This window comes from Amphibalanus amphitrite, unplaced genomic scaffold (genome assembly GCF_019059575.1).
Source record: "Amphibalanus amphitrite isolate SeventyFive unplaced genomic scaffold, NRLGWU_Aamphi_draft 001062F_arrow, whole genome shotgun sequence".
In the NCBI taxonomy this organism is placed as follows: domain Eukaryota; kingdom Metazoa; phylum Arthropoda; class Thecostraca; order Balanomorpha; family Balanidae; genus Amphibalanus; species Amphibalanus amphitrite.
This window is the reverse complement of record NW_024882556.1, coordinates 42,590-55,984: the sequence shown is the minus strand read 5'-3', so window position 1 is coordinate 55,984 and position 13,395 is coordinate 42,590. Positions and strand designations below refer to the sequence as shown.

The 13,395-nt window shown below is 50.9% G+C and overlaps 1 protein-coding gene across 1 annotated transcript in view; it reads right to left on the bottom strand.

The window, feature by feature from the left end:
* The window catches only part of LOC122369687 (TATA-binding protein-associated factor 172-like), a 192,592-nt gene that overhangs the window by 152,383 nt on the left and 26,814 nt on the right, over positions 1-13,395 (bottom strand). The window contains exon 2 of the mRNA XM_043344609.1: positions 5,778-5,899. Coding sequence (XP_043200544.1) covers positions 5,778-5,899 — 122 coding nt within the window. The remainder of the gene's footprint in view (positions 1-5,777; positions 5,900-13,395) is intronic.

The following is a 13,395-nucleotide window of genomic DNA, read 5'->3' as shown; positions in this document are numbered from 1 at the left end:
CCGCCCTGGCTCGCCTTATGTCGGCCTGTTTTACTACATGTGACGTTCCGGACGCGTTCTCCGAGAGCGTCATTATACCTCTGCTGAAAAAATCGCAGCTCGATCCAAACAACTTGAACAATTACCGGCCCATCAGCCTGACGACGTGTACCTCCAAGCTGCTGGAGATGCTGGTACTGGACGAGCTAGACGGCAGCTTCAGGCCCCATGGGCTTCAACTCCGGTTCGCCACGCAGCGCGGCACCAGCGAGGCCTCACTTCTTGCCAGTGAGACCATCCAATGGAACCGGCATCACGGCTTACCTGTCTATGCTGCGAACCTGGACGCCAGGAAATGTTTCGATAAGATCTGGCACGACGGGCTTTTTATGCGCTTAGCCTCGTACCTCAGCCCCAGCTCATGGCTGCTGATGCTGACTTGGTATCGTCAACTCACAGCCCGCGTGACATTTGCTGGCTCCACGTCCAGAGCCTTCCGTGTCTGCCGCGGCACCAGGCAGGGCGCTATCCTGTCACCAATGTTCGCGAACGCTTTCCTGCGTCCTCTTGTGACAGCACTGGACGCGAGCGACCTCGGCGCGGACATATATGGTCATCATGCGCCGGCTGTATGCTACGCTGATGACCTGCTCCTCCTAGCTACAAATGCTAAAAACCTTGATACCATGCTGAAGCTGGTTGGCGACTTTGCTCAGCGCTGGAGGCTAGAGTTCGTCCACCCAGATCCAGCCAAAACTAAGAGCCACTGCATTATCTTCGGTCAAGAGTTACTAGCCCAAGAGCCCAGATGGAGTCTGTCGGGTCAGAGGCTGAGAAACCACCAACAGTCTGAACATCTCGGCGTCTTACTGGACAGCAGCCTGTCGGCCGCACCGCATGTCCGACACCCCACGGCAAGAGCGCGGGCTAGCCTGTACAGCCTTGCGCCTGCCGGCATGCTGGCATCTGGGCTCTGTCCAGCAGATAAATGTTTTCTCTGGAAGACTGTGGTTCAGCCAGCACTGACGTACGGCTGTTCGTCCGCTCCACTCAACTCAGCTGACATCGAAGAGCTGCACGCCACTCAGACAGCGACCCTCAAGACGGCGCTGGGGCTGCCTCGCCGCGCCCACCACTCAGCGCTGCTCGCTGCTGCCGGTATCGCCCCAGCACATGAGCTGATTCGGTCGGCATGCTTCCGGGCTGCAAGTGGTGCTCTGCGGTCCGAACACCGTCTCCAGCAGGCATTCCTCTCGGGCCTGACGAAGTTGGCCATGTGCCCCGACTTGCTTGGCGACTCTCTTCTTCTCCAACTGTCCCGCATGTGCGGAAACGACTTCTCTGCCGTGCTCGAGGCAGCTGCCGGACGGTCGTGCAGTCACAGGGTGACGCCATCGCGCGCCCCAGACGGACTGGCAGATAGCATCCGCTTCTTGATGAGGGACAACAGCCAAGCTTCGCGTCGCCTACTACGACTGCTGACATGCTACGTCCCACCGGGGGCCGTGGCCCCTGTGACCTAAGCTCCGTGCTGACACATGACGGCATTGTCATTTCTGATGATTGTTTGTTATCAGCTGTCGGGAATTTGCCAATGTTTGGTGCAAAATAAATATGAATGAATGAATTGCTAGTCTTATCAATCTCTGAAAGTTTCAAAAGTGATCGTTCAGTCGTTGTAGCTATAGCGGGCCTTTAAACTTTTTTGAGGTAAGGCCACTTGACGTGCCCTGGTGACCTGACCTTGAACGACCCTGATCTGAAATTTTCACAAGCTGTGTAGAAAAGATGTATGAACAGGTGTACCAAAAACAGCGGCGCTGCGCGACGCCGTTTTTGAGATATTCGCGAAATAAACCTAAGGGGGTGGAACCCCCATTCCAGCACGGCGCAGATTAATGGGAGACAATTGAAATGCTCTTCTTCTGAACGAAAACAACCTCAAACATCGGGATTCAGGTAAATATGACACATTTAATCGGTAAATGTCACTCGTGATGTGACCACTTTTATGTTACTGAGGTCATCTCAGGTCATGAAAGGTCTCCAGTAGATTTTGGACAATAACTTTTGATAGAGATATGCTAGACCAATGAAACACCCTATACATATAATTATTTTCCTTCTCGAAAATATGGATCGACTAATATGCAGTATGACCTTTCCCGGTTAGGTGATGACCTTTACCTTAGGTCAAATTCTCAAATGCCCTTTTAATGTCAAATTCTAGTTATTTGCCTCGTCTGTCTCGAAAAATGGAACACGATGCTGGATAAACTAATCTCGTGCAGGTCTGAGCCAAAAGGTATTAGAGATAAACGTCCTCCGCGAAAAGTATATTTTGAGGCTAAAACGTTTACCTTAGGTCAAATCTGAGATATAATCAATAAGAGAGAGCATAAAAAGAGCTATCGAATATGCGCTTTGCTGCGGCGCTGTAGCTCAATCTCTTTCTGAATCCTGACATGCGCCGCTTTGTCGAAAAATGTCAACATCGGCGAAATTTGATTTTCGGTTGTCGCTGGTGACCTGACCTTTGACCAGTTCGACCTAACCTTAAAAATGATCTAAGTAGGGCCGCCTGGCTGCTGCATCTTGAAAAGGGCCCTTGGTGTCGATGAGAAAGCCCCATTGTCCAATAATTGCCTAGCGTCAGTGGTTTCGGGGGGGGGGGGGCTATCAATCTTGAATGGGGCGGGGCGACCGAAGTCTCCATTCAGTTTCGCGTCAGTGACTACTGGCGGGCGTCAACGACCTCGGATAGGGCGAATGTGATCTTCAGAAGGGCACAGGGTGCTCTAGAGGGGTGCAATGCTTGGATGGGGTCACTGCTGCCTTCAGTAGGGCGTCGGACGCTCGGGGGGGGGGGGGGGCGCCATTGATCTCGGATGGTCCGACTGGGATTTTTAGAGGAGCATCAGTGGTTTCAGAGGGGCGCCATTGATCAAGAATGGGCCGACTGAAGTCCCGGTTCAGGTAGCCTCCTGTGGCTCTTGAGGGGCGCCAGCGACCTCGGATTGATAGGGTGACTGTGATCTTTAGAACGGCGTTGAGGAGCGCCATTGGGCATGGATGGGGCCACTGTTGCCTTCAGCAGGGCGCTGAAGGGAGGCCCTGGAGGGGCTTGAGCTTGGGTGGGCCGACTGTAGTCTCCAGGGGCGCTGTCTCGGATGGGGCGAATGTGATTTTCAGAGGGGTGCCGGGTAGTCTAGAAAGGCGCCATTGGTTTCAGAGGGTTGCCATCGATCTTAAGATGGGGCAGCTGTAACCTTCGTTTAGATGGGCGCGATCTTCAGAAGCGCGCCGGACGCTCTGGAGGGGCGTCATTGGGCTTGAATGGGGCGACTTAAGTCTCAAGCGGGACGACTTCAGTCTCAAGGGGGGGTGGGGCGCTAGTGGCTCTTGAGGGCGCTATTGATCTCGGATAGGGCGACTGTGATCTTGAGAAGAATGTGGGTGCTTTAGAGGGACGCCAGTGGTTTCAGGGCGCGCCATCGATCTTGGATGGGTCGATTGGGGCAGCTGTGAACTTCAGAGGGGCGCCGGGTGCTCTAGAGGGGCGCCATCAAGCTTTAATGGGGCGACTGTTCCGTTCAGGTGGGTGCCAGCGGCTCTTCAGGGGCGCCATCGACCCCGGGGGTTCGGAATATTCTGGTATCCGGAGGGGCGCCCTTCAACATTTGGGGGCTCAGGTCGTATTTGGGGGTGCCCTGGAGAACATTTAGGTGTCCAGGCACCCCCAAAGAGATATTTTGAGTTCGATCCCTGCCTGCACATCACTTTTTAATTCATGTTCTCTCTGTAAAACGGCATCAGCCTAGTCGGCGCTAATTGGGGCGCCATTTGGGCGGCTGGGCGGAAAGGGGGGGCATGGCCCCCATGCCCCCCTGTATACGCCACTGGCCTTGAGATGCACAGGTGTGGTGGCCCACAGAGGCACCGGTGTGGGGCCCCCAGAGCCACCGATATATGGCCCAAAGAGACACTAGTATGACCCTCAAAGGCGCCGCTGTGTGGCGCTCATAAACACTGGTGTGGAGCCATCACAGGCGGGTGGAGCCGTTAGAGGCCGGAAATGGCCCTTAGATGCCTACAAGGAGCCTTCAGAAGCCGGCGTGGCACCTTTATAGGGATAAGCGTGTCTATTTAGGAGCCCTTGAGCTGCTCTCATGAGCTCTGTGGGGCCCTATCGAGCCGAAATATGGCCACGGCCAGTTGCCGCCGCATGGCTCTTCGGACTATCATTCTCAGGGGCCTCATCTACCTAGTTTGAATAGAAGGGCCTCTCAGACCATCAGTCTCATGGGCCTCCTCTGGCTAGCATAAATAGAAGGGCCTGTTAGACCATCAATCCTAGGGGCCTCCTGACTCCTCTGGTTAGTATAAATAGAAGAGCCTCTCAGACCATTAATCTCAGGGGGCTCCTGTGGACAGTATAAATAAAAGGGCCTCTCAGACCACCAGGGGCCTCCCTAGAAAAGTGTAAATGTGGATAGAGGGCCCCCTCAGATTCATTAGGAGTGGACCTCTCTGACTATCAGTCTCAGGGGCCTCTTGTGGCCAGTATGAATATAAGAGCCTCTCAGACCATCGGTCTCAGGGGCCTCTTCTGACTAGTGTGGATAGAGGGCCCTCCCAGACCACCGGTTTCAGGGGCCTCCAGTGGCCAGTTATATGAGCAGAAGGGCCTCACAGCCATCAGCCTCGGGGGCCTCTTCTGACTGGTGTGAACATGAGGGCCTCTCATACCATCAGTCTCAGGGGCCTCCTCTGCCTAGTGTGAATATAAGGGCTTCCCAGGCCATCAGTCTCAGGGGACTCTTCTGACTGGTGCCGGATTGAGGGACCTCCCGGACCGAAAATTTTGGAGGTCTTCTGTAGCCAGTATGAATAGAAGGGCCTCTCAGTCCATCAGTCTCATGGGCCTCTTCTGCCTGGTGTGATTATAAGGGCCTCTCAGGTCATCAGTCTCAGGGGCCTCCTCTGACTACAGTGTAGATGGATAGGCCTCCCAGACCATCAGTTTCAGGGACCTCTTCTGACTATTGAGGATAGAGGGTCCTCCTCTGACTAGTGAGGGTAGGAGGCCTCGGCTAGACCGCCAGTGTCAGGGGCCTCCCCAGACCAGTATGGATATTGGGGCCTCCTCAGATCCACGAGGGCCTCTCAGGCCATCAGTCTCAGGGGCTTCGACTGACAAGTATGAATAGAGGGCCTCCTTGGATCCATCACGGCCCCTTGGAGTCCGTGCGTGGGGATTCGTGGAACTTATTTTTACCGAGTTTGTTTATTCTGGAAGGTGACGACGTCCTCTCAAATCGAGACGAGGGGCCTCGAGTAAAAAGTGGGTGGGCCAAAACACATGGTTCCCCCCCCCCACCTCGAAAAGTGGGTGGGCACTTGCCCGCCTGCCCCCCCCCCCCCCTGTTCCTACGCCTATCATAGACATATTTTCATAATTAACCTTGAGCTTGGGCAGTCACTCGTGTTCCCATAAACTGCTAAAAACGAATGTGCCCCATGCACGAAAGTGCCCCGCTCTCCCCTACCCCGTCCCACCAATGCACATGCAGGGTTCACATTCGCGCTCGCTCATTTATCGCCCCAAACGGTATCTTACTGGTTTTAGTTCCGAACAACATAGAAAATAAATGTTACATTTCAGGTAAGAAAAAGGCGAACAACTAAAAGTACATAAAAATTATATAGCGCAGAAATCGGCGGCAATCTGCATATCATGTTATATTGATAGCATGTTTCTGATGCCTAGGTCCTTTTAACCCATGCCCAATACCAACCTGGGCCCATTCGGCGAGCACGTGGCCCACCACGGAGCGCTGCAAGGCCGACACAGAGCCGAGATGAGCGCTGAGCAGGCTCACATAGGAGGTGAGCGGTGACATGTCCTCGTAGCTGGCACCTGGCGGCAGAGGCGCACCGGAGCCGCGTCACTCACTGCCCAACTGACACCCAGTTCACCACATAGCCACTGCCCCACTCAGTGGCGTATCCAGGTTCTTGAAAAGGGGAGGTCAAACCTGCTCAATGCACAGTGGGGATTTTTCCGATCTAGCGCGTCTCAATTCCAAAACCTTTTTTCGGGTTTTGTTTATTTTTTTTGTGTCAGAGGGGCTAAGAAATGTCTGAATTTCTCATAATATGGCATTGTTTTATCTGTATGCCCACAGCAAGACTAGGAAAAATGCGCACAAAGTTCACACTCATGCGTGATTACTCAATGGGCTCAGTAAGGCCCGAAAGTATAGCTCAATTTCATTGTCCTGTCCTGTTGGTTTTATTCTTGCGAGGTTTTAAAGTTGCATATCTTCTGAAAGGCACCTTTATTAGGAATGGAATGGCAAACAGAAAGTATGCAACAGCCTTACTAAGGTCACAAAAATGCCATTAACAAAAAACCCTTACAAACACCATATTGAAGGAATGGTATTCTAAATAAATGTAGGAAATTAACAATGTTTTCTACACTTTTCCACTCCGAAACATATCCTATCGAATTTGTCACTTTCTCCTGCACAAGACAACGCCTAGTTTGGCTGCCAGAACTTGCCTGAACACGAAATATTCACATTAGAGTATCTTAACCCTCGCATGTGTGGGGGGGGGGTCGGATGGACCCCCCCATGGTTTTTCGCGAATAACTCGCGTAAAAAGCGGCCGATCGCGACGAAACTTTCAGTACCCTCGCATTGATCAATTTTACACCTACCCTGAAAATTTCATGACCCTGACCCAAATGACCTTTGACCTGTGACCTCTTTTCCGAGACCATGTTTGGCCGGAATCGCGATTTCGCGTATGTCGGCTCGCACTAGCCGCGTGTTTGCAAGCTTTTCGTGGTTTCAAACGTTCAAACATGTGATTTGATGTTACTCCCGTGTGTGTCAAGGTCACCTGAAGGTCAGGTCAGGTCATTGACCTTTGGTGACCTCGGGTGACCTCGGGTCACTTTTTCGAGTTTTACATGTTTCTAGGCTAGTTTTTGGAGCTGAATTCGAATTTAGCAACCATTTGAACATTTACGAAGTAGTTTTGGTGACTTCGTAACATGTTACGAAGCTGTCAGAGGCGGTTGACACGTACTACGAATACCCGTCACGACGCCTACTGGTTGACCTGACCTGACCTGACCTGACCCGACCTGGTCTAAATGCTTCAAGACATCATCTGTGATCAAAACTAACACGATATTCGTGATCAGCACCCCGAAAACCCCTTAGCAGCCACACTTTACGACTTTCTAACAGGTCCCGATTTTCCCGACTTTGGGTCATTGACCTGACCTGGAAGGTCAACCAATGACCTAGGACCTTAAAATTGGGTATCATCGGCTTCCTCTCGTCACGGGCAACACGCTCGTTTTTTCCGCGAAGCTCTAGCTCGATCAGGGGCCAAACGGCAAGCGGGGGGTCCAACCGACCCCCCCCCCCCCTACACATTAGAAGCTGGCAAACGCCGCACACATGCGAGGGTTAACCCTCGCCCGGCGAGGGGGGGTTGATGCAACCCCCCTCCCTAAGGTTTTTCGCAAATAACGTAAAAACGGCGGCGCGTAGCGCCGTGAAATTTGGCACACCCTCTGGGGCAACATTTTCGCACCTTTCCTGAAAATTTGAAGTCCCAGTCTTTTCAGGTCAGGTCACCAGGTCACGAAAACCGGTACAAGGTCAGGGTAAAATTGGACTAGCTTAGCGGCAACTGAATTCCAGGGTTCACTAAACTAAAATTGGTAACAAAGTATATCATTCGATGCGCACGGACGTCCTAAGTTCACTGATGCTTTTATTTTTGTTCTATCTTTACTAGGTAAAAAGTTATAAGCGAAAAACTTTTGACATGTTTTAGCAAAAATTTTGCACCCATACCCCCCCCCCCCCAAAAAAAAAAACCCTAAATATTGACTTAGAGTCACTAAACTTTCACAGGGGCGAGATCTTCTATGGACCCACCTACCCTGTAAAGTTGGCGTTTCTAAGTGCCATAGGAGCCAATCGCGAGGGGGGTCGTATCACCCCCCCCCCCCTCGCCGTCCGTGTTATGGAAAAGGCCCTCGCCTGGCGAGGGTTAATACCCCACTCTAGGAGCGCTAGGGCAAACAGCACGATATAGGTATGTTCCGAACAAAGGCGAATAATTTTACTTGGTGATTTATATGATGCATATTTTCTGAGACACATTCATTAGGAATAGGATGACAAGCATATAAATTACACATACCGTAACCTTATTAACCCTCGCACTTGTGGGGAGGGGGAGGGGGAAGAACCATGAACCACCAAAGGAGACTCGTCTACTGCCCGGCCGACTTGTTGCCCAGGCCTGCAGGCCGCCACTGAGGCTGCCGTTGTATAGCGACGCCGGACATCCCGAATATGCCACGGGACGTCATTGACTTCCACGACTTGGTCGGATACCAAACGTGTTACGACTCCGCTTAATGACGTTTCAGAGCATCGGGTGCCACGACGTCTAATCCACACCGCATCTCCCACAGCATACGGTGCTGGTGGTGAATTCTGTGCGGCATCTTAAGATGTATCTGGCCGTATCTGCGCTGACTTCACATAGTCTCTAACTGTGTAGCGATACACAGCTTCAGCTGGACTCCTCACATGTCGCTGTTCCTCATCCCGCGATGACACGTTGTATAGGTGTACAGCTTCAGCAATGGAGCATTCCTTGCGTGCAGCGATCACCTTGACCGTCCGGTGGGAACGCTCCACAATTCCGTTTCCACTGGGCTCATAGACCGCCCTGAACCTCAGTTTCACATTCCACCGCGCAGCGAATAACGCGAACTCTCGGCTACGAAAAGCAGTACCATTATCGATCAGCAGCTCCAGGGGCGCCCCCCCCCCTTTCAAAGAACACCTCCTCCAGGTGCTCAATCACAGCGTTTGAGTCCAGCTGGCGCAGCTGCTTCCATATACTGAAGCGTGAAGGACCGCAATCCGTGATTGTCAAGTAGTGCCTTTTCCGATGATGTGTCACATCCAGAGCCAGTCGATCCCACGTGTTCGACACTGCCAGTGAACCGTGCGCCACTTCACAGGAGCCGGGTCGATGGAGTTACAGACGTCGCACTGCCTCACGACGGATTGCACCTGAGCTCGAGTCACGCTCCTTGAAAGTTTTCTACGAGCAGAGTGCAGCGTTTTACGAACCCCTGGGTGGCCGGCCTGCTCGTGCACACATTCAATGGTTGACTGCAGCTGCTCAACTTCTGTTCCGTCCCGAGCAGCAGCACCAGTCAAAACTCCGCACAATCGGGTGCCGCCTGCTGAACCATCACAGCTCACCGCATCGTCTACGGCAGTTTCGTCACGTACACAGTCCTTTGGAACGCGGGTGAGGTCGTCCGCGCGGTTCTCTGCTGACGGAACAAGCCGGACGGACAAAGACAGCTGAAACTCCGAAACAAGTTGCATCAAATCCACCCGCCGGCGGATGAGCATCTCACCATGAGCTTTGGTGCGCAGACGGGCTCGTCCGCTGAGTGCGTCGCTCATCCATTTGTGCACAGTTGCAGAATCAGTTTGAAGGGCAATGCTCTTCATTCCCCAGACAATTGCCAGATTCACACCACGGAGAGCAGCCTCCAGCTCAGCCATGTTGATGTGGGTGGATGTGTCTGCTCTAAGCTAGCAAGCATCTTCTACCACCGCGCCTTCTGGTGATTCCACCACAACTGTCGCGGTGGAACTGGCGTCCACCCAGACCGTTGTCTCGTTTCCGGTCACACGCCACGGTCCTCTGGCCGGATCCTCTCTTGTCACCCGGCCCATCACAGACCTCACTTGCTCTCTGAGAGTAGAGTCTTCTGTGACATCATCCTAGCCACGTGTGAGTGCATTTACTCGTCGTTTCAGCCATGCCACAGCTGGCCGTAACCATCCGCACACTGGAAGGTGTGCAACCAGCTTATCACGCCATGCGAAGACCGACCGCCTAGTCAGCTGATCAGGAGGTGGTTCCACTGGGTTGTCACGTCGCCATCGCAATTCCCCGTCGGCCGACACAGCCACCCGTAAACCGAGCAGACGAGCCCCATCATCATCATCTGTATGCCCCATAAGGGCATACATGTATGCGAGCTGTATGCCCCTATGGAAACTGTTAATTTGGCGTCGGAAATGATCTGAAACTATACCTCAAGCACATGAAATCGTGACTTCATACATTCTTGGCAAGGTCTAATGCTTCGCTTTTGCATTGTTTACCTTGCGTGGCGTCATTTATGACGTCACTAGGGTCATAGGAGTGATTCGTCAATAACTCCCGATCAAAATGAGCTAGCCAGTCGGGACAACCATCAATCGACTTTGCAAGACTTGCCGAATCGAATGTTATGCAACATGTCCTCCTTTCAACAGCTTCGTGACCTGTGTTGCCCTAACATGACATTGACCTGAGGTAAACATCCTAAATTGCTTCACCTAAACAAAAAAAAAGCATATAAATCGACGCGTCTCAGAATAGAAAACACGATTGTATCGAAATGACGATAATGCGACCATTTTTGCGAAGTTATTTACCAAAAACCGATCCAATGCCTTGGGGCCCTTGACCTTCCCTAAGAGCTGGTCACTGATATTTTAAAATGGGGTACCAGTCGCTGCGTCACGTAACGACGCAAGCGCTCGTTTTTTTCCGCGAGGCTCTAGCAGCTAGCTCAATTATAGGAGCTAAACATGGGGTGGGGAATCGGTCCCTTCTCACTCACTATTTGACCGGGATAGTGTTTGCAATTATTGTTAAAATCGCATTGATTTCAAATGACCCATTTTTTTATTTTTCCGCCCAAGTCTTTCAATTCAAGGTCATAACACCAAGTCACGACAAGTGACCTTACCTCAAGGAAAGTTCCTGTGCTCATCATATCTAAATACACCGACTAACCGATCGCTTTAGAACTTTCAGCGATTTCAATGGGCAACAGTATATGTATTTGTAACGTTTACTTTGCAAGTTTGACATTGTTGACAGAAAGGCCGGGTCAATTTTGAGATCACTCGAGTCAATGGGAAAAAAATTGAACTGCGCTTTTTTTTTGGACGGAACGCATAATAAACACTCTGAAATGTGGTACTTGATGAGATACAATACTGAATGAGAAAATTGTTTCTTTTGTTGGGAGCCATCTTTTTCGGTCTGAAAAGGCCCTTGCAGAGCTATGACATAACTATGCTCTGGTGTAGTAATTGGGTTGTGCGAGCCAGCGACAGTGATCTGCGGAAGCGAGACTGTTCCCGTGGGACGATTACCCTGTCGGGACGGTCCAGCCGTGTCCCAAACGGTCACCCGAAGTCCGAAGAGGATTATGTGTCCTGGAATGGATCCGACATCAACTACAGGTTGGCTGGTGGGGTGACCTCCAGTCCAGAGAGGGAAGCATGAAGGTTAGGGGCGATGCGGATTGGTTTTTTTTTTTCCTGAGGATAGCGAAGACGGAAGGAATCTAGCACCCTTGCCCCTTCATTATTCTCAATGTATCTCAGGCTGTTAGATCTCCTAAGCATTTTTTTTTCTCGACATCGTCAACGTGTCATTAACCCTCGCCCATGTTGGTGCAACCCCCCCCCCCCCGAGGTTTTTCTTAGCTACACGCTGAACCGTTTCAGATAGCCTGCTCAAATTTTCAGTACCCTATGGGGCATCCTTTGCGCAACTTTTGGTATTTTTTGTCAAGGTCATGTCAGGTCACGGAGTTATGACGTCATAAAGGGAACAACCTCCGGCCAGATTTACGCTAAATTGGAGACTGCTTCACATTGGTGTAAATGCCGACTGACCTGACACACTGATGGATTGTTTTACAATCACAACTGGCTGATTTGACATTGGCACAATGTCCGTTGACATTTTGAAGGTCACTAAAGGTCAAGGTAAGGTCAGTGACCTCGGTTGACCTGTCATGACTTCTTGCACTTGTATGCCTTTTCGGGGTATTTTGATGCCCTGAATTCGAATTTGCTATCCATTTCAGGCATCGCCGGTTGTTTCTTGTAGTTCATTTTGGGTCAGGGTCAGGTCAGTGACGTCACACGCCTGACGTGACCCAATGCACAAATGACCTTGCAGACTTCCGATGCTCCCAACGCATCATTTTTAGAGTTATGACATCGAAATACACACCAAACGATAGAGAATTGATCAGGGATCACGATAGTGAGGGTTTCAAGTCGATATCTCTTACCGTTTTGCCGCAATCGGCGCGGAAATCTGAAAAAGTTAGATTTTTCCGAAAATTTGACCTTTGACCGGTCATAAGTAGGTCAAATGTTGACCTAGGACCAAAAAATATGCCACCATTCGCGAGATCTCGTTGAGAGCAATCCGTTGGTCTTTTCCGCTAAGCTCTACGACGCTCCGTTTTCAAACGCCAGGGGGGTCGCACCAACCCCCCCCCCCTGCATGGGCGAAGGTGGCAAAACACCGTTTACGGGCGAGGGTTAATAAAGATATGAAATCCGGGAGGATAAATTAAATATAGAAAATGTGGCCAACAGAACATTATGAGTTGCGTTCAACATACTCGTAAGCATGATCACACACCCAGCTTACATATGAGCCATGTATTAATTATTTTTGATAGATAAACTTAAGTTTTGAAATCATCTGAAGTGTTTGTAAAGTTCCACGATACGGATCTAATATCCTGCTATGCATCATAACCATTTCTGGTCAGGTCATGTCTTTGAATATAGGCCAAATTTTTCAAATGACATTTAAAGATTAACTTTTGATTCATTCGAAGCGTTTTGATAAGAGGAACACGATGCTGGTAAAACTAATTTCATGCAAGTTTTAAGCTAAAAACTTTTAAGTGTTTGTGGAAAAGCAATTGGTTTTCTCGTAATACCGATGGTGGCAGTTGTTATTATTTACATGCTAAGCCGTTGACCTTAATTAAATCCGACAATATTATTCAGACATAGCGGTAAACGAGCTGATTGTTCTGTCAGGTTAGGCTCTTTCGGTCGATTTCAAAGTGGGAAGGATGATAGGAATTAGGGGGAGACTCCCGCCCAGCCCCCCTGGGCGGGCGGGGGGGCTGGGTGTCATCCATGTGTCAGGGCAATCATTGGATTGCCCTGACACATGGATAGCCCTGGGCGGTGTTTCACGGCCCCGCGCTGCAGCACGCTGCGCTGCGCTGCTGCATTGTTGCGGCGGTTGATATGAATTCGGCTCCACGCTAGCGTTGCGAACTTCCGAGTCTGTTGATGTTTCCATGGAAATTGGAAACCCAATTTCCATTTCTTGAACTAATGAAACCCAAGTTCTTAACCCTCGCATGTGTAGGGGGTCGGATGGACCCCCCATGGTTTTTCGCGAATAACTCGCGTAAAAAGCGGCCGATCGCGACGAAACTGTCAGTACCCTCGCATTGATCAA